General features: G+C 46.1%; 3 protein-coding genes and 1 long non-coding RNA gene across 15 annotated transcripts in view; 2 read left to right on the top strand and 2 right to left on the bottom strand.

Moving 5' to 3' along the window:
* Positions 1–8,941, top strand: part of DNAJC7 (DnaJ heat shock protein family (Hsp40) member C7) — a 24,448-nt gene extending 15,507 nt beyond the window's left edge. For both annotated transcript variants that reach the window (XM_038168673.2, XM_072028813.1), the window contains exons 10-14: positions 836–909; positions 1,279–1,425; positions 1,671–1,823; positions 2,409–2,471; positions 3,312–8,941. In XM_038168673.2, coding sequence (XP_038024601.1) covers positions 836–909; positions 1,279–1,425; positions 1,671–1,823; positions 2,409–2,471; positions 3,312–3,349 — 475 coding nt within the window. In that variant the 3' untranslated portion in view covers positions 3,350–8,941. The remainder of the gene's footprint in view (positions 1–835; positions 910–1,278; positions 1,426–1,670; positions 1,824–2,408; positions 2,472–3,311) is intronic.
* On the bottom strand, positions 8,879–15,607 carry CNP (2',3'-cyclic nucleotide 3' phosphodiesterase). Of its 5 annotated transcripts, none has more exons than XM_027445200.3 (4): positions 15,449–15,607; positions 12,580–13,249; positions 11,841–11,983; positions 8,879–11,274 (listed from the first exon to the last, which is right to left on the bottom strand). In XM_027445200.3, exons 1-4 carry the CDS (start codon positions 15,449–15,451, stop codon positions 10,822–10,824), a joined length of 1,269 nt encoding a protein of 422 aa, XP_027301001.2. In that variant the 5' UTR covers positions 15,452–15,607; the 3' UTR covers positions 8,879–10,821. The 5 variants fall into 5 exon arrangements, with proteins under 5 accessions (XP_027301001.2, XP_027301002.2, XP_071884913.1 ...); XM_027445201.3 differs by having other exon boundaries at positions 12,580–13,244; positions 15,449–15,555; XM_072028812.1 differs by lacking the exon at positions 15,449–15,607 and adding an exon at positions 13,593–13,635.
* LOC113839948 (uncharacterized) lies at positions 15,573–26,097 on the top strand. 5 transcript variants are annotated; one of them, XR_011805159.1, is made up of 8 exons: positions 15,573–15,766; positions 17,722–17,955; positions 18,216–21,020; positions 21,829–21,998; positions 22,828–23,079; positions 23,673–23,840; positions 24,536–24,895; positions 25,755–26,097. It is a non-coding gene; the product is annotated as an uncharacterized lncRNA (long non-coding RNA). The 5 variants fall into 5 exon arrangements; XR_011805157.1 differs by lacking the exon at positions 24,536–24,895; XR_011805158.1 differs by having other exon boundaries at positions 24,763–26,097.
* ODAD4 (outer dynein arm docking complex subunit 4) lies at positions 15,823–27,878 on the bottom strand. Of its 3 annotated transcripts, XM_027445193.3 has the most exons (13): positions 27,675–27,875; positions 26,720–26,851; positions 26,274–26,427; positions 24,246–24,307; positions 23,055–23,211; positions 21,842–22,066; positions 20,564–20,771; positions 18,989–19,075; positions 18,581–18,777; positions 18,291–18,391; positions 17,412–17,490; positions 16,130–16,318; positions 15,823–15,964 (listed from the first exon to the last, which is right to left on the bottom strand). In XM_027445193.3, the coding sequence occupies exons 1-13, from the start codon at positions 27,774–27,776 to the stop codon at positions 15,876–15,878; spliced, it is 1,782 nt and encodes a 593-aa protein (XP_027300994.2). In that variant the 5' UTR covers positions 27,777–27,875; the 3' UTR covers positions 15,823–15,875. The 3 variants fall into 3 exon arrangements, with proteins under 3 accessions (XP_027300994.2, XP_071884907.1, XP_071884908.1); XM_072028806.1 differs by having other exon boundaries at positions 15,823–16,318; positions 27,675–27,876; XM_072028807.1 differs by lacking the exons at positions 23,055–23,211; positions 24,246–24,307 and having other exon boundaries at positions 15,823–16,318; positions 27,675–27,878.

The following is a 27,878-nucleotide window of genomic DNA, read 5'->3' as shown; positions in this document are numbered from 1 at the left end:
TTCATGCTTCCAACACCCTGGATTTTGAAATGGGACAGCCTGTTTCCACTATAAGGGAAATCAGCTGAGGCTGTACATATCTCTGCTGTAGATAATACTGCAATGTAGTACAGTGAGGCTGAGAGAGTTGGACAAAGGATGTTTGGGTCTGTGTGTCTTGTAACTTGGCACCAACCAGAGAAGTCATCAAGCTCTGTTCTGACTGCACATTTATTTGCTCCTTTGCTCAGTGCTGATGGTTCCCTAGTTTGTGACCAAGCTGCCTGGCCTATAGGTGAACCAAAACCATTACTGCAGCCTTCTTGTTGTGCATTCATTTTAATTTGCATCCTTCGGTGTTTTTCTCAAGCTCCATTTCAGTAATTGCTAAATTACAGTAAGTAGTTGTGATACAGTAAGACGTGAGCAGGGCTGAAATGCCAACAGGCAGGGACACATCCCTCTCTGAGGTGCCAGGATGGTCGCTTCTAAACAGGGCTGCTGGTGTACAGCTGCACCAGCTTCCTTGAAATGATACTGGCTGGTATTAGTTCCTGCTGTTGGATGAAGTAATTATCAGATCTTTAAAGTAGAACTTGTGCTGCCAAATGAGACTGCGGTCTCAGCTTGGAGCCCAGAGAACAGGCTCCTGTGCCAGAACTTCCCATAAACTGCAGGTGCTTAGGCTTCTATTCAGTGTAGCTGTCACCCTTTGTGGGTCCCTCTAATGATTGCTCTTCCTGAAGCCCAGTGCACATATTTTCCTTAATTCATATCCATCCAGAAAGCTTGTACCTGCACCCCGTTTGATATTTTCCGTGAAGTACACCTTGTCAACCATTGTTTCTTTCCACAGTTACATGGACACAGAGCAATATGAAGATGCTGTAAGAGACTATGAAAAAGTATATCAGACAGAAAAAACAAAAGGTAAGCATATGAGCATTCTGTACGTGTATATTCTGTAACATGTTCAAAAACCATCTAGTTATGGTTTTTATTCTTAACAGTCGTCTTTTCTTGAAATTAAATGGACAGAGTTAGCTTTGTCCTTCTGGTTCAGTGTGTAACAAATACTGGTTCAATAGCACTGGGATGTTTACCTACATTTGGAAATGGTATTAAATGTAATTAGACTTTAATTAGCTGCCTGGCTATAAATCCAAGGGGGTTGGCTCCTTGTGGCACTTGAATACTTCAGCCCGGGTCACCTCAACGTGTTGGTCTGTCAGCCTTTTATAAAGCAGAAAACTGCCTGCCACTAAAGCTGCTTTCCCTTGGCATTGCACCTCTTTCTAGAACACAAGCAACTTCTAAAGAATGCACAGGTGGAACTGAAAAAGAGCAAACGGAAAGACTACTATAAAATCCTTGGGGTTGACAAAAATGCCTCTGAAGATGAGATCAAGAAGGCTTACAGGAAAAGAGCACTAATGCATCATCCAGGTATGCAGAAACAGGCTGTCTTCAAGCATGTATTTGTTGCTTTTATCCCTCTTCCCATGTACATCCCTTCTCCCCACAACCATCACTTACAGCCAAGTATAAATAGGAGAGGGAATTCGTGGACACACAAGTTTTCTGACGCTAGAAATCTAAAATAAGTCTGTGGTAGCAGCTGGAAATTTGTGGTATTTTCCATTTACACTAGAAACTCAAAGCTTCTTTCCTGCTTGTTTTTATATCACTAGACCGACACAGTGGAGCAAGTGCAGAAGTACAGAAGGAAGAGGAGAAGAAATTTAAGGAAGTTGGTGAAGCCTTTACCATCCTGTCAGATCCCAAGAAGAAGGCCCGCTATGATAGTGGACAAGATCTAGAAGAGGATGGATTGAACATGGGTGGTAAGTATTTATGGTATTCTATAGTAGCAGCCTTTAAAAAGATTAGACCATTTAGTCTGCCTTCTCCTCTAAAGCAGCCTGGCAGTTCTTGACCTCTCAATTGTAATAATCCTGTGAAGTGGCTTGGCTTGGTCTGCAGAAGTATTTGAATGGCAGATATGCAATGACTATTTGAAGTTGCAGATAATAGGTGCCATATAATCCAGATTATCTTTGACAGAGCTGTTGGATAGTAGGTACCATTACGCAGAAGCTTCTGTGTTTCGTAGGCAATGTAAAATCACATCACAGAAAGGTTTTGGTCCAAAATATTGCTTATCCAGAGTTGTTAGGTTGCTCTCATGACTGGAACTGTCTCACAGCTGTTGTTTTTACCTGTTTTCTGCCAGTCAGTAGCCCCATAATGTGCTGTAGTACAGTATAGCAGAGCTCTCTGCTGCTGCATTATAGTGGACAAAGCCAGCTTACAGCTTTTTGTCCATTTAAAAAATGCTTTATGGACCTTCAATTAAGAAGCAGTTTCTAAACTGTAAGCTGTAACCATCTGTTTTACTTCATCTTACGACTTCCTTTTCTTCCCTGTAGACTTCGATGCAAATAATATCTTTAAGGCCTTCTTCGGTGGGCCAGGTGGCTTCAGTTTTGAAGGTAGGTGGAAGTGTCCTACTGTTAGCTTTGGAAGTGGTAAGTACACAAATAGCTTGACAGGACGGCCAAGTTTCCCCAAGCTTGATGTGCTGTTTGAAAATAGAATTTGGCTTTTCTACATAAAAGTGTGTGCAAGCTCTTGGAAGGCCTTGCACAGCATCCCAGCTGATGGCTGGTTCTAGTTTTTATGTTCAAAAGGTTCCCTTTTCGAGTAGCCTGTAGGCATGGGCTCTCTGAGTGGTGTTTACTGCTTGTAAGTAGTTGACCATAGCTCGGATACAGTTCCTGTTGCTCAACAAAAAAAGGCAGTTCTTGGTCAGAAGTCCTGTGCATATGTGTCACACAACTCTCTCCTTCAACATTTGTAAGACTGAATCCTCCTGAGGGTCTCTGCCTTCAGACAGTTTGAGGTGAGTGGAGGCAGTGAAGGAGCTGTTGCTCATGTCCCTTCAAACCTCAAGTGTGGTCAGGCTTTCTTCACACATGGTGGAGTAAGACGGTTTTATACAGCACCAAGCAAGGTCTCAGCACTTACCTAATATCAGTGTGCCCCTTAGGGAATTTTGTGTTCCATAATGTCTTTTGTTAAGTGCATTTTGGAAAGTCTTGCATGGTTTGTGTCCCATTTACCTTCATCCTTGTAAATTTGTCTATTACCAGTAATCCACTCTTACCTGTTGGAATTTAGCTGCTGGAAATCATAGCTAAAATCTCTCCCACTTGTCCAAATGGTTTTGTTTGGGTTAAGTGCTGGCCTGGCATCCAGCTACTGCAGAATGGTGTTTAACCATGTTGCCTTTGAACTTTGAAAGTGCTAATATCTTCCATTTTCTTTTTCAGCTTCTGGGCCTGGAAATTTCTTTTTCCAGTTTGGCTAAAAACAAACAAACACATATACCTGATCTGCTTATTTTAGCCTTGAATACGGACATACTTTAGACTCCTTCCTTCATCATGTCTCATTGTACTTAGAGCAGTTTCATTTTTCTCGGTTGGAGACCTCTGTTTTGTGTGCTTTTGTGTGTGAAGAGGAAACCAGCTCGGGGAGGGAAAGGCTTGTGAATTTTGTTTTACTGTTAACTTTATTAAAAGAAATAAAGCTTTGAATCTTTTGGTCCCTCCATGCTGGCCCGTACTTTCAGACTGTTCCTGCTCCTCAGCAGAGAGGATTTCCCTGAAGTCCTCCTGGAAACTTGCCGTGTGAGAGGGTGAAGTAATCTCCTGTTTTGTTTTGGTTGGCTCCAAAGTGCGATATGGCAGCATGTCTAGGGTTTGTAGTAACTTGTAAGTTATCTTAATCTTCTGAAAATGTTGCCAAGATTCAATCAAACTTCATACAATTGCATTTTACCTGAAAGATGTCTCTTTTTTTTTTTTCTGCCATGGTTCTACCAGAACGGTACACTTGGGCATTAACTTAATCGATAATGTGTGAGCTTAAAAATTTTGTATCAGAGAGAAATGCTTCTTTGGATTTAAAAGAGCAGCTTATGTGAGAATTCCCTGTGATGCAGCTAGAATTAAGGGCTTTGTGTTTCCACTCCATGAATTGTCCTCTTTAAGGGAATGTTGAATTTGCTCTGGGCTGAATTTTTTCACCGTATGTTTTTTAATTAATCTACTTGAACATTTAATATCTGTGCTAAACTTGATTTTCTTGGGTTTAAACTCTTTGTTTGATTTTTGTGTTACTGATCCGTAACGTGGATGAGCTCTTTTTAGCTTTGAAGAAATGCAACGTAATATTCAGGTTATTAATTGAAAATGGTTACTGTGTGCGTGCAGCAGTGTGTTCTCATAATGTTTACAAGAACTGTACAAATCTGTTAAACTAGTCAAGTAGTTCTCAAATAGAAGTAATTTACTAGTCCAAAGAAGCAAGAAAATGCAAAGTCAAACCCTGAACTGACAGTCTGTCACTTGCTTCTCTTGCACAATGTCAGGACAAGTGCTGGAGTGATGAGCTTAAAGCCTGGAGCTGCGTGCAGCTGCACCACCTCGAATTGAAAATGGATTTGGTTCAGTGGTACTGCCCGTTAACGTGAATGCTCTTCTATTTTTCACCATAAACGTAGTGTTACAGCAAGACCTCAGCTGAGAGAGGACTGCTTCCAGAATTCTGCCCGGTTTTCTAGAAAGTGAAGAATCTTTTCTTCAGAGGTGCTTTGGTCAAGTTGAACACTCTCGCTAAAGCAGTTCTGGAGCACAGCGCGTGGCGTTGTCTGCCAGCTTCAGGCAGCCTTGCTCAGAAGTTGGGCTCTGAAAGAAAGTGTGTTGGCACTCCCCAACACCAGCGTGAAGGGGCAGAGGCTCGAAGCATTGTTGTATGCAGAGTATCTTTGAACTGACCTGCTGTAGTGTAGTGACATTTGTAGAGCTGAATTTTGCTTGGGTGAGAAAACGTGTTCGTAGAAATCCATGCAAGGCTTTTTCCTAGAGAAACCTGACGCTAACTTTTATATAAATACCTGAGTTATCTTCTGACTGCAGGAACAAAAAATTGCAATGACTTCATTGCACAAAACGATTACTTTGAACGCTGACATCTTTGTCTTCCTTCCAGTTGAGGGCTGTACTTGTCCCGTCCAGTTGGACGGAGTTGCTAGACCGCAATGCAAGTGAACTCCATTTCCAACAGTTGCAATAGTGTCGTGGTGCTGCTGCTGAGGACTGCAGTCCTGTGGTTTTTGGTGTGTCAGAACTTTTGACAATCCGCTTTCATAGAGGGAAGATTTAAGGGCTTAAATTCTAGTACTGCAGAATAAAGGAAGCATTTTATAACTCACTCAAAAGTCAGCTTTTAAAATGAGCCAACGTTAAGTAATATTTCCAAAAATAAACTCTGCAATGTTTATTCAAACTTCCTTTGCATCAGTGTAATGTGATGGACTCGCCCGGATTGCACTGAGAGCAAAATAAGGTCCCAGCATTTTTCAGGCTCTGGAATGGTAAATACCTGGTGAACTAAAATCCTGGTCTATGCACATTGAGACTTCTCCAGTTCTCGTGGCACTTGTAAATCAGTTTACAGGAGTTATTTTAGTGTGGCATTCCGGATTCATAACGTGTCGTCCTGTGTGTGTCGATAATTACTGTACAGTTCGGACTTCTCTCAGTCTTCTGTCACCATGCAGAGCTGTGTACTGCGTTTGTCAGTGTGGTTTTTATTATTATTATTATTATTTCTGCCTCCCCCCCTCCAGTTGAGTATGACAGGCTTTCTTCTCTCCAGGTTGTGAATGAGACCATTCCTTGGAGGATGGAAATGGAATGGCTTCTCTGAGAGAGGAAACGTGTACAGCAGATATTTATGAACCTGTACCTGAATGCATGATTTAAAGTAGTTTAATATTAACGTGGTGAGTGCCAAGACTTTTCCAAGGAGCGCTGTTGCGTGATTGAAACTGAAGGCAAACACATGCTTTTTGCATAAACTTTTTGCACAGTGCGTTGGGGTCTGACGGGCGTTCAGTGACTTTCCCCTTACCTCAGGACAGCAGCAGAGCGTGGAGGTAGAGGTGCGCCGGCGTTGTGGCCTCCGTCTTGTCTGAGCACGGCTGGGGGACACGGGACTGTGCTTGTTCCAGAAAAATCCCCGTGGATGTGCACTGCTGGAAACGTTGCCTTTCACACCTGGTAGTTACAGAACGTGTCGTGGGTTGTGGTTTGTGCATGGCCACAGGGAGCCTTGGTGCCGTTTTTCCAGCTGCTACCATTCTGCAGAGCTCCCCGGCTTCCTTTGGCTCGATAGCAGCTACCAGGCATAGGATCTTGCCACAGAGATAATTAATAAATACCTTAATGATATGATGCTTCTGCTTTTTCTAGAGTGATAAAGAGCTAACGTAGGTGATAGCTGTGAAACACCAGCACAGGGGGGTGTGAGTCGAGCCTTGCTTAGCAGTGAGCTCTTCCCTTTGGAGACTGGGGGGCACCACGGGAACGTGGCACGTGCAAGAAGCTGCTGGCAAAGCCCCCCTCTTTTAATGAGGAAGGGGCTTTGTGGAGGTCAGTCCTTGTCATTACTGAAAGGTTTGGGTTTTGGCATTACAGGAAGAGCCTTAATCAACATCAAAACGTACTAAAAGGTGCCCCCAGACTTTCCCATGCGCAGGGGCTGTTCCCTGACCTGCCTGGTGAGCTCCCAGCTCCCATCGCCTGCAGTGCAGCCGCTGAGCATCTTTGGCTTTGTTTCGTGCGTCTGCCCCTCGGGCCTCAGCTCCTGCTTGGCGTTTTGGAAAGGGAGCAGTTGGTGCTGTAAGGGTGCCCGCTGATGGGAATCACCCCGGGGGAGCAGAGGTGAGGTGGCTGAAAGGCAGGCCAGGTCGGTGCTGAAGGGAGGGTCTTCGATGAGAGGAGATGAACGCGATGGCTAATGAGCAGCTCGATAACTGACAGCGCAATTGTTGGCGATGAAAGATGTGAAATACAGGAAAAATGTGTGCATGAGGAGTCCCTCAGCGGGCTGAGCTGTGTGAAGCGAGGCTGGGTGAGGCTGTGACTGGAGCATTACCAGGAGATGAGGAGCATTGGCCTGTTACCCTCCCTTTATTTCCCTGTCTCCATCATGATCTTGTGGTGTCTGAGCTGCTGTGGGGCTGGTTTCAGAGTGCAGCTGCATTCAAATGAAGATGGAAGCAGTTTCATGCTTGAAAAATGAAAAAAATGTGTCGGTAATGTTAGTGTTTGGGAGATACTTGCATGTACAATGATCTGACCTCTAGACCACAAAGCCTGGTGTGTTTTTGTTTGTTTCTTGTGTGGATTTACTTTCCAAATCTGATGCTGTTTCAGCTCCACCTTTTGCAGGGAGTGTTGCAAGTCCTTTCCAGACTCGCTGAACCTGGACTTGAAATCAGCTGCAAAGCCCATTAGGATGCTTCTGGCTGCCCGTTTTGACAGGCTTTTCTGATTGTTTCTGCTATACGTATACATAGGAAAGTACATGATTTTTTTTTGTGAACTTGGAAATGTTGCTATAAAGCTGGATCCTGTGCTCTAAAGGCTTCTGACTGTTTTGTAAATACTTGCATTAATGCAAACTGGGTGGGGAAGAATGGTTTAGGGACAGCAGTATTAATTAGCGGTGGAATATTGGAAGTCCCTCGGAGCTTTCTGTGTCTGACTGGGATTTGGAGTGCAAGCACCCGTGCTGTTGTGTTGTTTCTGATAAAGAAACTGCCACCTGCGAGCTCTGGCCTCTGAGCCAGCCTCGCGTCGGGGGCTGCTCGGCCAAATCAGTCTTCAACTAGTTGAATGACCAAAGCATTTGGACCACGCCGTGGCTTGCTTATTCCTTCAAACTCACTTCCTCAGCTTAAGAACTAAAGATATTCGCTTATCTTCAAGCGGATGGCTTTCATCCCGATTCAATTTGTGCCTTGTACCCTCCCCTCCCTTCCTTAGGGAAAAGGAGAGCTCGTGGACTGCACCTACTTGAGCCTCTCCAAGTAGTGCTGAGCTCCATCGCCTTGTTATAGCCGTGCTGTAACTAGGTCTGAAAGGTGACAAACTCAGCCGTAGCAGGTCTGTGACCCTCCTTTCCCCCAGAGGCCGTTCACATGCAGCAGCTGCTGAAATCTGGAGAATTCCCTACTGCTCAGCAGGGCAGCAGGAGCTGTGCGTGGCGTGGGAGATGATGCGAAATGCTTCGGCTTTCCTCAGCTTGGCCTGCATTCAGGGACAAGGTTGTCCTTTCTTGGAGCAGTGCTAGGCACGTCTTCTCTCTAGAGGATCTGACCTCTGATGGAAAGCTCTTGTGTGAGTGGTGAGAGGGCACCGAGTCGAGGCACAGGCTGCAAAGCAGTGAGCTAGAGCTGGTGCATTCAGGGTGGCTCGGGAGGGCAGTACTTGGGGAGAGCTTGGATGCTGCCTCTGCAGGTCTTGCATAGCCAATCTTACGTTGCTTACTCCGTCTTAGTCCCTGCTTTCACTTAAAAACTCATACTTAAAAGAGAAAATCGCGTGAAGCAATGGTGGGGGGGTTGAGTGCGAAACAGCAAACCGAGCACCTTCATTGCATGCGTATCTGCTTTGTTGTAAAGACATTAAGGAGTAGTCAGACAACCGGACGCTGATGTAAAGCCGACTTGGAGAGGACAGTAGACCCTGTGCTGCAGTATTTATCTGAAAAGAGATTCTGAATGTTTACCTCAGTGTAAATATCCTACCTTTCCTGGGGGAGGAAAGGAGTCTTGCATGGAGCAATCACTATCCAGATCGCTTTGCCAAACACGTCATCCTCTCTAAGGCAGGCTTCACATTGGTATGAACACTGTCCCTCTTTGGACCCTTACCTTTCTAGGATGTGAATGGTAAAAATGTGAATATTTGTTGTTTACTTCATTAGGCATAATTCATAATGATGTGTTTATATGAAGAATATCACAGACTGAAGCGAAACCATATGCAATTGGTTTACTTTATTATAAACTGTATATGATGTACAAACTAATAAAAACTTAAATGACGACAGTCTCACTGTTGTTCTTGAACAGGCAAATAAACAAGATGCTCCAGCTGTGCATTTCAGTGCTGGATGTGAGCTGGAGCATTGAGTTGTGTTACCAGAGCACTGGAGGGAGAGGTGGCTCAGCATGCTCCTGCATACTCTCAAGAGCTGTCCTGGGCAGATGCTGTTAATTTTTTTTTTTATAGTTTTGATGGAACAAAACCGCATGAGACTTCTCACATGGCACTCGCAACTCTCCTGGTGCAGAAGCTAGCCAACTCTTAATCCCTTGAAGGTAAGGGGGGATTACATCTTTTTGCAGCAGCAGGAACTATTTTGCTTTGCTAGAAAACATGGAGTGTTTATCAGATTAGCCCAAAGCACTCCTTGATTTTGTTTTAAATGTTCAGAGGAGAAATGCTGCTTGCACAGGCTGAGTTGGGCTTCCTGAGCAATGCAGGTTTGAGCGCGCACAGCTACAGGAAGGCTGTGCCCATGTGACAGCTCCTTTACAGATACGAACCCAGCACATGCATGTCAAACACAGTAAGTATTTACATTTATTAATACCGGATTAACTTCACTGTGCAGTTCACCAAACACTGAGCCCTAGCATGAGTTTAAACTGTTGTCCTGACCTGAATCCATTAGTTGAGCTTCTTGTTACGGTAAAGTAGTGACCACATATCCACTGATGACTGACAAACAATCTGGCTAAGAGCAAAAACATAAGCTTTAATAAAACAGACTTAATAACAAAAGTACTTGATCATTAACTTTTTTCCAGCCAATGGTTTAGGTTTGAGCAGACTTAAGTTACGCAGTTACAGTACCTCCATTTACTTCCTAAATTACAATGTTACTTCCATCCTAACTTTTAACATTCAAGTGCATTAGATAAAACTAGTAAAATCTTGCATGAAGTACAGTTCTATACTTCAGACATGATTTTAGTTTCTATAAAATAAGATGGAAAAGACATTAGTTCATCTCTTCCACTCCCTGCCAAGGCAGGATTGTTCCCTACAAAACAAGGGCACGGGACAGTCCTTGGTCCTGCCCACTCTTACATGTGCTCTGAAAGGACTGGAGCCATGTTGCAGGAACTGAATGCATCTCCTGAGATTTAACTTGTTTCCTCTTCTGTGATTTCTTTTTTTTTTTTCTTTCTGTCAGACATTATCTGGCAACGTGCTTTCTTTCTGTGTGCTCACCAGCACGTCTCTTCCCTGCACTTGAAGGAAGCCTGAGCATGAACTGGGGTAGAACACGCAAGGCTTTTAGGTACCCTGATGTCTGTTGCAAATCCTCTTCCTACAGACTAAGTTATTAGTAACTGCCACACTTGACAGAAGTGACCCATAATTGGGTCTGACTGGTTCTTACCTAGTAATTCAGCTACCGGAATTACTGACTTCTAGTCCCTCTGGTTTGGGAGAGGGGAGAGGCATTATGCAGTTCACTTCACTTGGCTTCAGACCAGTTATGTACAGGCTTTGGTCTGCCACTGCTTGATCATACAATGCTGGCACGTAGAGATCTAACGATTGTGGTTCATAGGGAAGTTATAAAAGACCATAGAAGATCTTCCTCTAAGGAAGAAAACAAGCAGAACACCACAGCTCGTTCTTTCCAAAAAGTCTTCCATTAAAAGCACTCAGCAACACTTCAGTTACTGACAGCAGTTATTCAACAGCTCTCCTTTGTCAGTCAGGAGTTGTTTGTTTTCTTCCAGAGGCCAATAAACTGTCTCCCCAGAGACACTTCATACTGGGGTTGGCAAAAAGGGCTTACTTTAGTAAAGGTAGAATTATTTCTCTTTACAATTATAAAGGTTACTGAGTTACTTGCCTTTTAAAAACAACAGAAAAAAAAAAGAAAGCTACCCTGCCCATGCTCTTAGATGATGGTGCAGGAACTAAAAGCAGAGCCCCGCTTGTTGGTGCTCTGCGTAGGCACAAGTTTTCCTTTTCCATAGTAACCTGAGAATATCGCCCTCACATCGATCTTTTTGGAAAGGACGAGCATCCACATACCATTATCAAAATACTGCAGTTTCCCTCCTCCGATTTCCCCCACTTCCTCCCCTTTGTTCCCTGCCTTTTCCAGTTTCACAAACTCCAGCAGATCGAGCCCAGTCTGGACTGCTTCTACGCCGTTGGCGCAGCCGAGGGTGATGTGAGCCCGGCTGCCTTTCGGGAGGTTGTCGGTGGACAGGAGCTTATCGACATCTCCGGGCCACAGCAGCAGCTGCTGTTCATTCAGCTCCACACGGGCACCAACAGTTTTCGTTGTGATGAACAGAGCAGAAATGGACAAGGTGAAGCCTTTGCCATAGGAAGCCTTCACAGCCTGGGAGAGGAAAGAGGGAGACAAGTCCAAAAAAGAGCTTTAACCAATGCCACACAGGTGGAATTTAAAGCAATGCAGCTGGCTTTATCGGCCACAAGCTCAGGGTCCTGGCTGGCCGTGGTCATTCTTGCTTTGCCATGTTTGAAACATGGTGGTCAACTAGGAGCTCGTGGCCTGAAGTTCCTGCTCTGTGAATTTAGGGCTGGTCACGTCTTTCTCCTTCACAAATTCCAAATTCAAACGGGCTCTCGAGCTCATCAGTTTTGAAATAATTTGGCTAGAAGCATCAATACTTCAAACGATTTACCATCATTCCAGTTAAGCTACTGGGGATGCTGCTGGAAGTCGGGGTGATGGGGGGATATTTAGTTTGGAAGCCATCAGGAAATAGTTGCCATCTCCCCCATGCTTATCACTTTCCTATCATATGGGCATACTTTCTCTACAGTTTGCCTCATTGCTGAGAGTAAAGCTGCCCCCCCAGCCCACTCCCAAGGTGCGGGGATCCCCAGCTGGGAAGGGGAAGGGAGACTCCAGCAGGGAAAGGCTGGAGCCGTGGTACTCACTTCTTGCTGCGCGTATTCCTCAGCCCCGGGGGCTTTTCCAAACTCTGTGAATTTGGTGGTGCAGTGTAAGACCCCAGGTGGCCTCTTCACAAAGTAGCTGGTGAGATCTACTTTTACTTTGGGATCTTCAATAGCAAAAGCAACTGCAAACACAGGTAAGCAATGTTACTATGAAAAAAATCAACCCCTCAACCCCTGAGCCTGTCTCATCTCAGCTTTCTCCACCAAGCTGTCCTTCATGCTTCATCTTTCTTACTGCTAAAAAGGACTAGATGGATACATAAAGTTCTTCCTTCCACCTAGACTATCAGTGGATGTAATTAAAAGCCAAGCTCCTGCACAGCAGCATGGCTCACCTTAAACCTGATGTTGCAGAAGTCTCTGAAGTCCCCAAGACCAATTATTTTTTTGTTTTCTCTTTGACTCCGCAGTTGTTCTACACAGCCCATCCCAGTAACCAGTGGGTGCCCAGCTGCATAGAGTAACGCTGCTGCCATCCTAACCCACCGCCCTGCAGCCTCACAGCTAAACAGGCTTTCACTGAGACCTGGTTATTGTATTACTGGTTATTGTATTATTTTTTTATTACAAAAGCAAATCTGACAACTCTGGGAAACTGGGATTAGTATCTTCAAACAGTTTTCCCTGATTAACTAAGAGCATCACTGTAAAAGCTGACTAAAGTTGTCCCCTGTTTCATCAACAAAATAAGAACTTGATAAGATACTTCTATACATACAATATTTGCTCTCCTTTTTGAAGGCTTTGAGACTTCCAAGCTCATCTAAGAAGAGCTGGCCAACCTTCCTCAGGTTCTCGGAACTTCTTTTGCTCAAAAACCACCCAAAATACATGGGTAGAAATTCCTTCTCCAAGCTTGGCTTCATCTTCTTCAGGTCTTCCGCTGACAGTTTCCATTGATTCTTTTCCTTAAGCTGCGAGCAATCCATCCTCCACAGGGTTTTGGGCTCAGCAAAGATGACTTTGTACCGGTATTTGTCAGCAATATCAAAGATTTGGTCCAGCCGTTCCCTTTCGTGGTGAGTGTCGTCCAAAACGATAATGCTGATGTCTCGTTTGCAATAGTCAACTAGATCCTCATCAACTTTTGAGTATTCTTCAGGAATGCTGCTTCTTATTGCAGGCGTAATTTTATAGTTATCGACAGAAATGACCTTGCAGGCATCTTTATACCTGTCTTGAATAGCCTGGGCAAGAGTGGACTTCCCACTGCCAGGTAGGCCTCTTAAAATAAAAAAGGTTTTAGACTCTTTGAGCGTGGAGATGGTGTCTTCGTCATCAAGGAAAGGAAACTGCAAGCTTTCAGGCCTTTCTTTTGCTGATTGAGAAGACATTTTTCTAAATATTTTAGGCAGGAATGTGTGGCTCTTCTTCGAGAAGCCTCTGTTCTGAAAACCAAGAAGAAAACGCTTTGTAGGTTAGCAACCCCCGGAGGAAGGGAGGCTGAGGGGACGCGGTGCCACCGCTTCCCGGAGCCTCACCTGGCTTAAAGCACTTCCCACGGCTCCCCCAATCCTTCCCCACAGCAGGGACCTGCCTGTGCCCTGTCCTGGTGCTGCCCCGCTCCTTGCTCCGGCGCCTTCCAGCAGCAACTTGGGCCCTGCCTGACCAGGAAGGGGAAGTTTTGCCCGTCACGTGGCGGTGGCTGCAGCTGGGGAGGCACCACGGGGCTGAAACCCAGCCAGAGCAGTCTTGAGCATCAAATTTATTTCTGAACGCTTAAACAAATACCTGTGGCCGCTAGATTGTGGCGCCGCTGTGCGTCTGGGGGAACTCTGCCTGAAAAAGGGGAAATGAAAGAGCCGGGCGGCTGGGGCAGCTGCTGCAACCCTGTCAGCTCGTCTTGAAGTGATTGCAGGCTGATTTAAGTCTGCTTGGGGGTCCTCTGTTCCGTAAGAAAGGCTGTTTCCACGTGAAGGCTGTTTCACTGCAAGGATTGCCTCTTTTTTTGTACCCCGCTGAACATCAGCGCTGTGAGTGCCTCGCAGGAGGGAATTTGGACTCCTCGTTGAATGGGGAAAAATTTAAATTGCTTTCAGCAAGGGCAAGCCCAACCCCAGTCACTGCCGAGCTGAACACGAAAGTGAAAGCAACTGCGAGCAGCAGAGAAGCTTCGCAGCAGCAGGAGCCTTGGGAAAAGCACCCTGGGGAGCTGGCACTGGCTCTGCCTCCCTGCCTGCCAGCAATGCCAGTACCAGGAAACCCAGATAATTCCCGGCAGGGTCTGGGAAAGCACCGGACTCGAGGAAGGGAGGGATTTCTCCAACTTGTTTCAATAGTACCACCAGGGCAGCTGTTGTTTTTTGGGTTGATGTGTGGCCTCTCCACCCTCCCCAGCTGCGTCCTCACTCAGCCCAGCCTGGGACCTGCACCCACCCCGAGCTCTGCCCCAGAAATGAAACCAAAGCAGTGAGTTCTGCCTGCGATGCCAAATTTGGGGGCTTTTACATGCTGTGCAAGTGGTCTGCCCGCAGCAGAAGGGCCTGCTTTCGTGCTTGCAGAGTGAAGAGCCTGTTTAAAAAGTCAACTATTTCATTTAAGTAACTATCCTTTATTCCAAAATTCACAGGTGGGGCTTGGTTCCAAAGCACCCTGGGGCTAGGACCGTGCACCCCCCTGCCTTAGGGATGCGGTGGGCAGGGAGCGCTGTGTGCCCAGGGGCAGCAGCGTGGGATGGAGAGCTGGGGGCACACCGATTCGTGCCCACTCCCAAAAACAAGGCAGAGCTCCTGGGGCTGCAAGAAGAGGAAGAACTGCACAACTTTCCTGGGGCCCCTACACCACCTGCCCTGGGGATTTAGGGCTCCCCCATCCTCATGGACAAGGAAGTAGAGGTGTGAGCCAGCTCCAAGGGCTCCTTGCTATGTCCTGGCTCTGGAGGGGGATATTTGGGCTGGGCAGGGACCAGCAGCATCTCTGAGCAAGGCCATGGGGGATGCGCTGCTCCTGCGGCTGTGAGCAGGGCAGCCCGGCTATTTTGCAGCAAGCAGCTGCTGGTGGCCAGCAGTGACTGAGGCTGCTTTTCAACCGCGCAAACAAAAGAACAATAATAGAAAACACCCTCAGGACCCATTGTTTAGCAGCCAGCTCGAAGGATAATGCTGGCCTTTATGAAATCGGGCCCCGTACAGCGTGGCCAGACAATGGCACTACAGAGACCGGGCTCCTCCGGGCGAACAATCCCCGATTGAACGCGCGCCCCTGTCCTGTCCCTGCCTGCGACCCCCACAAAGCCCCCGCTTGTCCTCTGCATCCCGGGGCCTCGCCGGGTGATGCTCCCAGACCCAGCGCCCCTCCGCACGCTGCTGAAGGTGTCTGCACCCCGACTGAGCCCCAGGGTGGGCTGGGGACCAGAAGGGGGCTGCGCAGCCCGGGACCCCCCTGGGAAGAAGCTGCTGTGCCCCCAGCTCCACCCTGCAGCCCCTCGGGGTCGTGCCCCAAGCACCCCGAGACCCCCAGGTAGTGCCCTGCACCCCGAGCTCCCCCCATACACCCGGAGAAGCCCCGTTCCCCCCCCACACCCCCCGTTCCTTCCTCCCCACCGGGAAATTAAACCGGCCCCGGGGATGCCCCGACCCCTCGCTTACCATGGTGAGGGCAGCGGCCGCCGGTGCGGAGCGGGGCGGCGGGGCAGCGGCTCTGGGGCGGGTGCGATCGCGGCCCCTTTCATAGCACCGGGACCCCCCCGCCCAGCTCCCCCCCGCCGTGGCCGCGCCTCCCCGGGGCGGGCCGGGCCGGTGGCGATGGGTGCCCGGCCCCGGGGGCCGCCGCAGCTCGGGGCCAGGTTTTTTTTTTTGGTTTGTTTTGTGTGTTTTGTTTTTTTTTTGCCCCGTGCTCCCGGGGAGCTGTGCCAGCAAAGGGAGGAAAAGCACGAAGCGAGCGTCTGCGTGAGCCGGGACTCGCAGGTACGTGGCACGGCTGGGGTTTAGGAACACCGAAGGGAAAAGGAGTTTGCAAAAGCAACGCTCAGCACTAAGGTTTATTCTGCCCTCTAACTGCTCAGGAAATGCTGCTCTACTCCAACGCGAGGTTTGGCTGCTTTTCATCATGCCCTGTTTCTTCTTCCTCTCTTTTGCTCTCCTCTCCATCTCTTTTGCTCTCCTCTCTGTCTCTTTTGCTCTCCTCATCTCTTTTGCTCTCCTCGCCGTCTCTTTTGCTCTCCTCTCCGTCTCTTTTGCTCTCCTCTCCGTCTCTTTTGCTCTCCTCTCCGTCTCTTTTGCTCTCCTCATCTCTTTTGCTCTCCTCGCCATCTCTTTTGCTTTCCTCACCATCTCTTTTGCTCTCCTCGCCGTCTCTTTTGCTCTCCTCTTCTTTACTCTCATGCTCTTTATCGTTCTTGGCACCTTCATCTTCCTTTTCACCTTCTTGATTCTCTGTGCTTTCCTTCCCGCTTTCCTTTCCCTCTCTGTCCTTCTCCAAGTTGTCATCGTCTGTGTTTTCATTGCTGAAATCAAAATCTGGAGGGGGGAGAGGAAGAGGCAAAGGGAATCTTAAACCAAGTTCCAGCACTGGGCAATCAGTAGGGTGCAAGAAAAGCCCCTTGGCCTCCATCACCATGGTTAGAAAGCTCTCCTCTATTTCCTGTCTCACAAAGCTAAATTTGCCAGCAATATGAGGTACTGAGATACATGATCTAAGGTGAGCAGAAGGCAGGTGCTGGCAGTTACATTGTGAGGCCTGGATTCATCAACTGACAAAATGAACATGAGATGAAGCCCAGGTGTGGTGTTTGCAGAGGGGACGCCTGGGACGTGCTGCCATCTCCTGCTCAGGCTTGATACAGCTCTGAGATGGCCACGGCCAGACCTGGGAGCAGAGCTGCAGGAATTCAGTTTGTGTTCTGAGTCTGGGGCTTCAAATAACCATGAGGATGCTGCACTCCTGGGGATTCCACTCTGCTCCCCTCTTTCTGCAGCCCTACTTGCTGGGGCAGAGTAGGGATTGCTCTTTGTGTGAGTTTTGCTCTAGGAAGGACACATACGTGTGTTCAGAGGAAGAGCAGTATCTTTGCAATGGAACTGTGACTTACTCTGTCATGCTTCATGCTGCAGGTGCTCAGTAGCATGTGTCGTCATTTAGAAGGTGACAGAAAATCAATACTGTTACGCTATGTGGGCTCTATGATTTGCTGATGTTTTTGAAGGTCTCAGCACTGCGGGTCTCATTTATTTATGTTCATTTTTGCGGTTGCATTTTGACACTACTTTGCTTCTGGCTGTGCCCACCACTACACATTCTGGGCACTGGAGCTGCTTTCACTGTTATTAAAAGAAGCTTTTTACAAAGATAGAGCTGAAGAGAAGCCAGAGTCCCTCACTGTTATCCTGGAAATGAAGCCCTCACTGTCAAAAAAATGAGGCCACAAATCTTAACTATGCTATGGCATCACATATAAATGAATTCCTGCTACAGCATACTAGTACAGGGGATGCAAGCAGTCCAGAAATTTCAATCCTTGGACCTAGGAATGGGGTGTTTTGTTCCCATGCCAGAAAAGGAAAGTGGGAAATTTTTACATTTATGTGGTGCGGAGGTCTAGATGATAACTACCTTTAAAAGAGTAATCTCTCATTTCTCTTCCTCTTTCTTTAAGGTCTTCAATGAAGCTTCTGCTCACGTCATCTAAGGCCTGAAATTGATGTGGCTTATTAGTGAAGGCTATAGAAATACAGCGATATATCCAAGTTCTTCCTATTTCTCTTTGATCTCTGCTGTCATTGCTTGCTCCTTTCCTACCTCAAAACTCTCTGCAACACGCTTTGTTCCTCCCTGCAGTGATTGCTACCTCTTAGTATCCCTTATCAAATGTCTCCTCCCCGAAGATTTAATCTCTTCCAAACTATTGTTCTCCTTCTGGCAGGAAAACAGGCTCTGCTTCAACTTTGAACACCCATGAGGGATCACCAAATAGGTATGTGTTGATGCTGTACCTGTTCCCTGGCAAGCTGACTGAGGTCAGAAGATCACCCACAACCCGCTGTCAGGCTACCAAAATGTGCAGACTGCTTTATCCTTGTGTCACCGCCAATGCCCCAGATGTTCTGATCTGATGCAAAGTGGTTTCTCTGGGACACTTTGGAGAGGCCATAAAAGGGTAAGCTTTGATTATCCCTGCATTCTAACAGACACTGAATGTAGAGAAGTATTTCTGTATTCTGCATGAGAACAGGAGTTCAAATAAAAATTTTCCCTTGACCTAAACAGAGCTAGAGCTTCAGCCTTCTAGGTGTTGTAGTGGTTCACAAACTGAGACTAAGTTTTCTGAGCCAGGAGGCTTCATAACTTTTTGCTTCAGAGGCTGCATTTCCCCCTCTTAACACACTGGCTAGGAAGTGACATTTTCTTAATTCGCAGGCTGCTAAACAACATTTACAGCTAACTTATTGATGCTGCCGCAAGCTTCTCTCCACTTTGCACCAAGCCACTTACAGTAATGATGGCCTTCTGAGCAGGATCATCGTGAACAAGCTTTGCCTTCTCAAGGGCTTTTTCAAAGTTCATGATTGCAGAGCGGTAATCCTTTAATTTTTCTGTAAGGGACAAATGAAAACATCTATTTTAACCCAAGATAAAGAGAAGAACAAGTGTTAGTCAAGCAAGTCTCCTGTGAGAGATCTTAATCAGAACAGTTACTCTGGTTGTTAAATGACAGATATGTAAGAAGCTGAACAGACAGGCTGCCATCTGTCCTTACAGAAATATTGTAGTGACATCTTTACCTTGTGCTTGTGCCACCAGTACGCTAGCATGGAGTTGCCACTCAACATCTCCCTCTTCATCTGCTGACTGCAGGGACTTCTCTCCGTAATTTCGGGCTGCTTCAGCTTTATCAAGCTCAAGGTAACATCGGCCAATTTCATGGAACAGCCAGGTCTTTTCCAGGCTTGATTTTGCCATTGGAATTTTCTCCTCCCAACTTCAAGCAGAGAGTAAGAAAGAAAGCCTATTGCTGAATCTCACTAGGTGCAGTTATAATTTCAACCATGGATTCTATACACAAAGTGTTCCAGGTACTGTGATTAAAACTTTCTCAGCCCTCTTTCTAGCAGTATAATTAAACTGAAAAGACAGCATCTATTAAATTCAAAACACAACCTTACGCCTTTTCTGTTACTAATTTTACATACGTGTCAATAGCTTCCTGGAATTTGCCGATTCTGGCATAAACTCTGCCGATGTTATCAAGGGCTCTGGATATGGCATCTGGTAGATCGCTGTGTTGAAAAGAAAGAGAAGTTGCAGTAGCTGAAACAGCCTCGTTCCTGATACAGTCTGTGCTTTCTTCAACCCCATATATTTTCTTTGGCTCTTAACATGAAAGTAAGTGTTGAGAAGTAGAAGTAAAGGACCAGTGCCAGGTTGAAAGTCATCAAAACAAGGTAAAATTTTATTTTCATCTACAGCATTGCAACACCCTGTAATATGGGGAAAAACAGTTTAGTTTTGTCTTCAATATTTTGTGCAAATCTAGCAGCCCTCGTGAGTCTTTTCTTTGCCTCAATTTCTCTTTGTTGCCATTTGGATCCCATGGAAATCCCCTACCAGTTCTTAGGCCCCTAACACTAATAAATTGTTATTGTCCAAGAGGAAATTGAAGACATGAGTATCTGCAATATGTCTCATTAACAGATTCCTGGTTACAGGCCCTGTTCCCAGTGCCTTGAATGAGATTTTGCCCAATGCTAGAGGCAGCTTCTTCTATCATAATGTAGCTTTTTTTTTTTTTTCCCTTTAATTAATCCTCATTCCCAACTTCAGAAGTGGCCTGCTTTGACTACCCGTGCCTTGAAAAAAAAGTGATGAAACGAGAGAACAAATGTGTTGCTGTGGGTTACGTGAGTCATTACCAATGTCTCCCCTGGCCACTGCTGAACTCCAGCCAGCAGAGGGCGAGTTCCTCTCGGTAATGACTGTGTTTCTGTCCTTCAAATACAACCTTCAGTTGGTTTGAAAAAGTAGTAAAATGACGGATCTCATTCCTGCCTAGCTTCTGCTAAGTCTTAACTTCATGTGGTGTAACTGTGGAGTGGAAATCACAAGGAGAGATGCAGAAATTGTTAAACCTATAATTAAAAATGTGCTTTTTGAAAAGGACAAACAGTGAGGTCTAACATTTTAGGTCTTATACAGTATCGGCAGAAATAAAATCAAAATAACCTCAATTCAAGCAACTATTCAGTGTTTTCTCATGTGCTTTGTAAAACTCTATTACTAATTCTTAAGCCTACATTTGCTCCATTCAGTTTTAGCTGAAAGTGCTGCTGCAGAATGTGTTCTATATGAGCAACTGTATCTTTTATCAACATTTCACACCTATCATCATGATTTGAATGCAAATGACTTTAAGGGAAAATGTAGAAGAAAACTTGTGCAATTTAGACTCTGACCTTCCTGAGAAGGAAATGCAAACTAGAGGCTGAAGTGCTGAGGCTGGAACTTGTGTTCTCTTCTGCTTTGCTTCAGCATGGATTTAGATACTTTGTGTGTGCTGGGTCCTTTAAAAATCTGCTTAAGTCACCTTATTTTTGAAATAGTGAAGTCACTAGGGAACACTGCATGTGGACAGAGTCTGTATGCATTGCCCTGTTAAATCTCCAGGTGAAAGAATTACAGTGTTACCAGATGCTAAAACATCTTAACAGAGATACTTTCCTCTGTATGTTGGATTTTTTCCCCATCTATCTAAACTTCTCAGCACTTACTTCTGCCTAGCAAATTCGAGATCCATTTTATGGCTTTGCAGGGCTGCTTCCATCTGGCCCATCTCTAACTGAGCATTCCCGATGCAGCTGTGCAGGTTTCCAATCAGTTCATTCTTGTTGGGAACTTCATCATCTGACCATCCTTGTATTGTTTTTAGCACATGCTCAGCTTTCTTGCAGCTTTCTTCAGGGGAGCCACCAGTCAGTACTAGAGACAAAGAGGAAAGGTTAGTGTTAGGGTAGGGACACAGCAATATTGGGGAAGTAGGACTGAGTGCAGTTATGTACGCTTCAGGCAAAGCTTGGGAATGGTTAGAGCTCCTAACTCTTCATGCATATCCTATATTCCTCCATTCAATCTCCACGAAATCTGCTCTTGGGAGATGGTACTTCAGCCCCTCCATCTGGCACTCCTGGAAATCACTTTCATCACAGCAAGCAAGGAGAGAGAACTCTGGTAAGACTTCACACTTGCTGAGGAAAAATAAATGAGAATGATGCTTGTTGTCTGAAGTTTTTGAAAGCAAAAAGTCACTGAAGCAGGGCAGCCTGATCATGGAGATGAAGTACTAGCTACAGTGCTTAGTTTTTTATCTCCTAAATTAGCCCCTTGCACTTTCCTGGCAAGCTCTGTTTATTGCACCCAGCTGGCTGCAGTGCTGTGGGGAGTGGACTGCAGGATGTTTCTGGCACTGCCTTCACCAAGCTGTAGCTTAAATGAACTGAATGGCAGTAACACCAAATTCTTGTCCCTGAGTCATAAAATATGTGGCATAAGTAGAAAGCAAGGGTAAAAGTGGCTGCATTACTCCTTCCTTCCAGATTGCTATTTTTCAGCTTCTTCATCTCTCCACAAAGGTATTTTTCAACTACAGAAATTATTTACTTCAGTGCCCTGCATTTTTTTTTGTAAAACTGCTTCTGATTACTAGACCAGCCAGAGGCACTTGCTAAGTATGCAGCAGTGGCTGACCTGGCTTTTGTATCTAAGTAATGTTCTGAAAAGCAATCAGCAATACCTCAAGTACAGGAAAAAAAAAAAAAGAAAAGAAAAGAAAAAAAACAATTAAAAAAAGGAAAATGCATTGGGTTCTATATCTAAGGAAGTGTTGCCTTGGAAAAGATGGAGAATGTGAAAGCAAATACTTCCCCAAACCACCTGCTACTGTTTGTTAGTACTTGCACACTGCTTCTGTTGTTCTGGGCTGTAAAATAGTACAGCAAATAGTTACAGATGCCAATCATCACTTTCTTACTGTTTCCAGCCAGGACACATACACATATCAATGTCCTCCATACTCTTCACAATGTATCTGGCAACCTCAGCTGGTTTTCGCTTCTTGTCTCGGATCCACCTTTGCTGCCTGAGCTTACGCTCCCTCACACGGGCATAAATAGGCTTCTGCTGCTGCCAGAACTCAGTGCGTGTGTCCAGGTAGGCAATGCCACTCAACACCATGTCTGCTACTTTGATCCCCTTCTTTGTGCAGCTCTTCATCAGATCTGAAAATAAGATGGTAGAACGGGGGAAAACATTAATGTATGTGAGGGACGAAGCTGCAGTTCACTGGGGGACTGCTTGTGAACATTCTTTTGCTCTGACAGAGACAGTCCTGAGAATTAAAGTCTTTAATTCTCCTCAGAACTGATGTGATTAGGAGAGAAGTTACAGAAAATTCTCCTGGTGAGCTAAAGCTGTTGTTCCCAGCTCCTGTAAGCTGCTGCCTTCTTTAATGAAGAGCCAAAGAAGACGCCCAATTAATGGGGGCCAGCGGTGGTGCATGAGCATTTGTCCTCTTGGACAGGACAGCTATATGGGACACTTGTACTCAAATGGCACTTTAGAAAGTAGTGGATTAAATTGTGAGGTGGAAGTTGAGAGGACTTTAACATGGCTGGAAACCAGATGGCCCATATATATTATTAATGCCAGTAATACCATAAAACCGGTGAGTAGACTAAATTCTGAATTATTCCTCTGTTACTGGGTAAACAGTTTCTTAGATGAATGACTACATGGGAACGACCTTTCTGCCTAGTTCTGAAATAAGATACTTCTCTGATTCCTGCATCTTGATCTTAACAGCATTTACAAGAAAGCCATGATTGAGGCACGGTCTCATTAGCAGTGCTTTGCACTTAATGCAAGTGTTAGTAGAATTTAACGTCATGCCAGAAATTAAGTAAGTTGTAATGCTCTTGTTTCTGCTTTTTATTTCATCAGCACAGATTGCTTTGAATTGATTTATTGTTTGTTTTAAAAGCCTATCATTTAATAAGGAAGGAAACATGTTCAGACACGGTTATGAATATTGGATCTGGCTCCAAAAATGCCTGAACTCTCCAGATATCTGCCTCTCTCAAGACCACTGCAAACACTCTGTGCTATCTGAGCTCTGATACAAGTAAGAACTGTAGTAATAAGGATATAAAAGAAGGAAAGAAGACCCTGCCTAGAAGGAGCACTTAGTTAAATACAATGGAGAAAGACCTTCATCCTTGAGCAACTTTTCTAGGTAGGCCTTGTCAGCATAAAGCTCTCCAAGAAGCTGTCGCTCTACTTTTGGGTTCCTCTGGGGCTCCTGTTTCTTTGTCCACTGTTGATCCTTGGTCAGTTTTATTTGGAGTTTCTGATTTGCTTTTTTGCTCTACAGCAAGAAAAAATAAATTAAGTTGGGTGAGATTAGTGGGATACACTAGCGTTATCAGGAAGGTCTGGCTTTCAGAGTTGTTTGCCATCAATGTAGGCCCAGTTACATTTTAAGTCAAAGCAAGAAGTCAGTATGTCACCAAGAGATTTGGTCAGCAGCAAATTTTGTGCCCAAGTGTGCTCCCTCACTTCCAAGAGAAGGAGGAGGCATTGTAATAAGACCAAGAGTTAGTTCTGCTCCTCAGTCTTATTCTGTTCTGGAGGGAGTCCAGGTCAGTGCTGTGCCAGGACATTAAGGCTGTGGCAAAGGCAGGTCTAGTTCTCCAGAGTCAAAGACAAAGACAGTTCTACCACGGCTTCTGAAACATCAGGACAGTATTTCTGAAGTCTCACATTCAAAATCCCAATGATTACAGCATCAATATTTAGCCCCCTTTGTGCAAATTATTTTTACCACAGAGTACCCATAATTGCAGCTGAACGAAGCAATGAGCATTCACGGCACTGACTTCACAGGGAAATATGGCTTGGCATCGCAGAGGAATGAGGCATTACTTCAGTGGACCACCCCAAAATTAAGCAATTGAGAAAGTGTCCATTATCAAAAATGTGAACCTTAAACATCAGGTAAGACTAAAGTAAATATTCTAGATAAATGTACCCTAGCTCTGACCTCAGTGCTGTTACTTATTAGCCTTTGATGGGCGGTCAGCAACATACAACAGAACGAGCAGTCAGGCTGGTGGAGGATTCTCAGTTTGGGCTTCGTTTCTCCTTGGTTGTTCTTCCCTATCCCTCTGTCTTCTCCTTTCTATTTCGTGTAGCTTCAGCCACAACTATGTTAAAAGTAGGTACATAAAAACTCTCATAATGGATCAGCTGGCTTTGTCCGCTCAGAATGTGCTTCACTAGACCAGCTGTATCCCCATCCACGTTGCTGCAGGAACTACTAATCCTCTAGAGCCTATTTCAGATCACATTAGCATTATAATAACTAGTTAGCTTCTAAAGCAGGAGCTCTTCACACTGTACCTCTGCCTGCCTGCTTATAAAGCACAGATCCTCTTTGTTCTCCAGTTTAACTGAGGATGGACCTGCAAATACAGAGAAAATACTTCTTAGTGTACAAGAATAGCAGCACTGAAGCTTTAGAAACTAAAATGACCGTAAATGTGCCAAGCCTATAATGTCCTGTTTCAAACAAAGCTTCTTAATTATTTCAAAAGAAATATGTGCATGTTGGTATGGTCTTTAAGTACGAATTACAGCTCATAGATGCAGCTCTTCTCTGGATTTTAATTATTATTTTCTTATGGCACCAGGGGAATCCCATCTTGGTGCAGTTTTCCTACAGAGACATCCTACATCTACATGGAGACAGAGGAAGAAAAAGGGTGGCATGTTCTTCTGAGGAATCAAAGCTGAAGCTTAAAATGGAAGGAAAGCTCATAAGCATGGGGATATCCAGCAGTACAGAGAAGTACTTTAAAGTTTTTGTGCACTGACATTAGGGCAAAACTCCCATTTCATTTTCACTTCTGCTATTCAGATTGCACCCTGGCAGTGGAGGAAAGGGTGAAAAACAACTCTTTGTTTTGGTCTGGTCAGAAGAAAGGAAGGAGATTCGGCTGCTGTTGTTGAAGGATTTCCTCCAGCAAGGCAGCTCAGCCAAGCTCAGTGATGTGAGTATCCACATATCCCAGAAGGCAGGCGTTTCTGAACCTGCCGAGCAAAGTAGATTCAGCAAAGCAATTTGGAGGATATGCCCTGCTAATGTATGTGCATTTCACAACTATTTCAACATATGGATCAAATACTAATATGTTTCCTTGCTTCTTTTCCCTTGCATCTAACAGTTGCCACTTGATTGGAAAATGTTTTGGGTTTTATTCTGTTCATTTGCATACAGTCCAGATGCTTGAACACATTTAAAGCATTTAGCTCAGTATATCAAGCATGACAAGAATTTTGACTGAGAGCTGTGAAGACATTGAGGCATTTGTGTTAGTCTAAGAGAGCAGTGGTGATGGAGGAAAGCAAGCCAGATCTGGAAACTTCCACTTTTTTGTTGTTGTTGTTTTGTTTGTTTGTTTTTAAAATAATATCATGTATAGAAGAGTTTCAGGCTTTTACACAGCTGGGACAAGAAGCTAATCTGCAGCACTGGAGGTGGATTGAAATTTTGAAACTGATTTCAGGGAGAGCGAGGTGCCCAAGTATCTGGAGGATCGAGGCCTCTGTATGGGTGTGCAGGCAGGGTGTGTCCTGGCTCCGTGACGGGACAGGCTCTTGGAGGATCCACCTGGGCAGTTCCTAACTAGCTCGGCGGGTTTTACAGCACCCTTGGGAGCTGTGCACCTGATAAGCCACTTGTCAAAGGTGGCAGCCCCAGCTGAGAGGTGTCTGTGTGCTCAAGAGTGGGTGCACATCTTGTCCACGCTTGTCTGCACGTGACAGCATTGCTAAGAGAAAAGCTAAGGGGAAAATTTTCCGTTTACTTTCTAACATCACTAGGTCCTTGGCCTTTTCTGTCTCCTGCAGGACGCAGCTCTATGATCTACGCCAGAAATTATGAAAGCAGTGCTCCATTGCAATAGTCAACAGTTTCACTGCTCTTATGCAATGGAAATTGGAGGAAAATCAGGATCTCAGGAAGGCCAATCCCAGGTAGCAAGGCAAATTTCATTACAAACTTTTAATACTGGGATAAAGATTTCAAAATGGATTCTGTAATCAGTAGGGCCATAGGCAGACGAGCTGCTTTGTTCTGTATGATTTAGAACAAATTCACTTCCGTAACTGAAGTTATTGGACTCTGTATATGAATAGGCATTCTGCCAAAAAAAAAAAAAAAAAGCAGAAGAAAAAGAAAAGAATGGGGCTGAGCTTTTTTGGTACTACCTGGTTTCATCTAACAATGGCCACTGAGCACGTGAATCTAGAAGCAAAGAGACTGCTGTTATAGGGTCCTTAGGTTACCTGCAGAGCTAATATGCCATCAGCTGTCCAGTGAACAGCTTCCAGCTGTGCTCACAGGCACCATAAAATCAAGCTGCTTACTTCCAATGCAGTTGACAATTGCCTCCTGGGATTTCTGGATACCCAGCCTGAACTTCTGTAGTTCTGGGCGTAGTCTGTAGCCTCGATGATAAAACACTAGCGCAAACTCAAAGTCACCCATGGTATATAATGTCTCAGCTTTTTGGTAAAGGCCCTGAAAAGGAAAAAAATAAAAACACTTCAGAGATCTCAACTAATTTCCCATTAGGTGGAAGGGAAAGCTGTGTGCTATCAGGTTTTCATACAATAAAGCGTAATCCTGTAACTCTTCCTCAGCTGACAAAGCACCTCCCCTTCTCTGGAAGCACTAAAAGGGGCCAGAGTGCAGAGCGAGGCTGATTTTGCTTTTAGAGTTATCTATTTTTACACAACGCTGCCTCCCAGATCCTTCAGATAAAAGACCTGTCCTCGGCCACCCCAGTCTCTTCCTGCTTCGTGCCGTTTACCTTGGGGAACGTTTTGTCATTTTGGAGTGAAGCTTCAGCATCTTTCAGGGAATTTTCCATGTCTCCAAGTCTCAGGTAACATTTTGAGCGGGCAACTAGGCAGTGCTTGTCTTCTGCTCTCAGCTTCAGTGCCTGGAATGCAGCAGACGTCCATGTGCCATCAGTGCTGGGAATTCATCCCAGAATCCCAGGATGGCTGAGGTTGGAAGGGACCCCAGGAGACCACCGGGTCCCACCCCCCCTGCCAAGCAGGGTCACCTAGAGCACCTCGTGCAGGATGGCACCCAGGTGGGTTTGGGATATCTCTGGACAAGGAGACTCCACAGCCTCTCTGGGCAGCCTGTCCCCGTGCTCTGTCACCCTCCCAGTAACGAAATGCCCCCACACATTGAGCCGGAGCTTCTTGGGCTTCAGTTTGTGCCCGTCACCTCTCGTCCTGTTGTTGGGCACAACTGAAAGGAGGCCGGCTGCTTCACACACACATACGGGACACAACCTGCTCCGTCCCTACACGGATCTGTCTGCCGGACGAGGACAAAAAACTCCAACTTTTTCGGCACAAATTATTCTCTGCGTACTCGTGCACCCCCTGTGCAACCACCCCCTCCTCCCGTGCTGCCCCCCCTGTCTGTGGGGCACCCCCTGCCACAAGGGCAGGACCTGCACCTCCTTGTAGTGTCACCTCTGCGTGTCACCCCCCCTCGTGTCGGTGTCACCCCCTTCGTGCTGGTGCCACCCCCCCTGGTGCCACCACCTCGGAGCCACCCCCCCCAGTGCCACCACCTCAGGGGCACCCCCCCGGTGTCACCCCCCCCCCGGTGCTGCCTCCTCAGTCCCCTCCCTCCTCGCTGCCACCCCTGCGAGCCGCGGCCCTCCCCGGCGACCCCCTCAGGTGCCCCCGCCGCCCTCCCGTGCCCTCGGGGCTCTCCCCCCCGGGCCTCCCCGGTTCCCTCACGTTGTCGAAGCAGGTCAGGGCCTTGCCGTACTCTCCCCGCCGGTACAGCAGCGTCCCCTCGGTCATGAAGCCGGGGAAGGTGCCGACCGGCACCGCCGCCATACCCAGGCCCGGCCTAGGCCCGGCCAGGCCCCGGTCGCCGCCGCCGCCGCCGTCGCCTGGCAACCGTTGCCAGGCAACCGCCCCGCTTCCGGCTCGGCGCGA

The sequence above is a fragment of the Anas platyrhynchos genome, chromosome 28, assembly GCF_047663525.1.
Source record: "Anas platyrhynchos isolate ZD024472 breed Pekin duck chromosome 28, IASCAAS_PekinDuck_T2T, whole genome shotgun sequence".
Lineage (NCBI taxonomy): Eukaryota > Metazoa > Chordata > Aves > Anseriformes > Anatidae > Anas > Anas platyrhynchos.
The sequence above is the reverse complement of the archived record's forward strand: the minus strand, read 5'-3'. Positions and strand labels throughout refer to the sequence as shown.

Coding starts and splice junctions, on each gene's coding strand:
- ODAD4 (XM_072028806.1), bottom strand. CDS start 27,776: ATGGCGGCGGTGCCGGTCGGCACCTTCCCCGGCTTCATGACCGAGGGG. Junction 19,076..20,563: donor CTCGAATTTGCTAGGCAGAA/GTAAGTGCTGAG, acceptor TTTTCAACACAG/CGATCTACCAGATGCCATAT. Junction 17,491..18,290: donor CTCAGAAGGCCATCATTACT/GTAAGTGGCTTG, acceptor CATCAATTTCAG/GCCTTAGATGACGTGAGCAG.
- CNP (XM_027445200.3), bottom strand. Junction 11,984..12,579: donor CAAAAAGGAGAGCAAATATT/GTATGTATAGAA, acceptor CTGTGTTTGCAG/TTGCTTTTGCTATTGAAGAT. Junction 11,275..11,840: donor AGGAATACGCGCAGCAAGAA/GTGAGTACCACG, acceptor TTCCTCTCCCAG/GCTGTGAAGGCTTCCTATGG.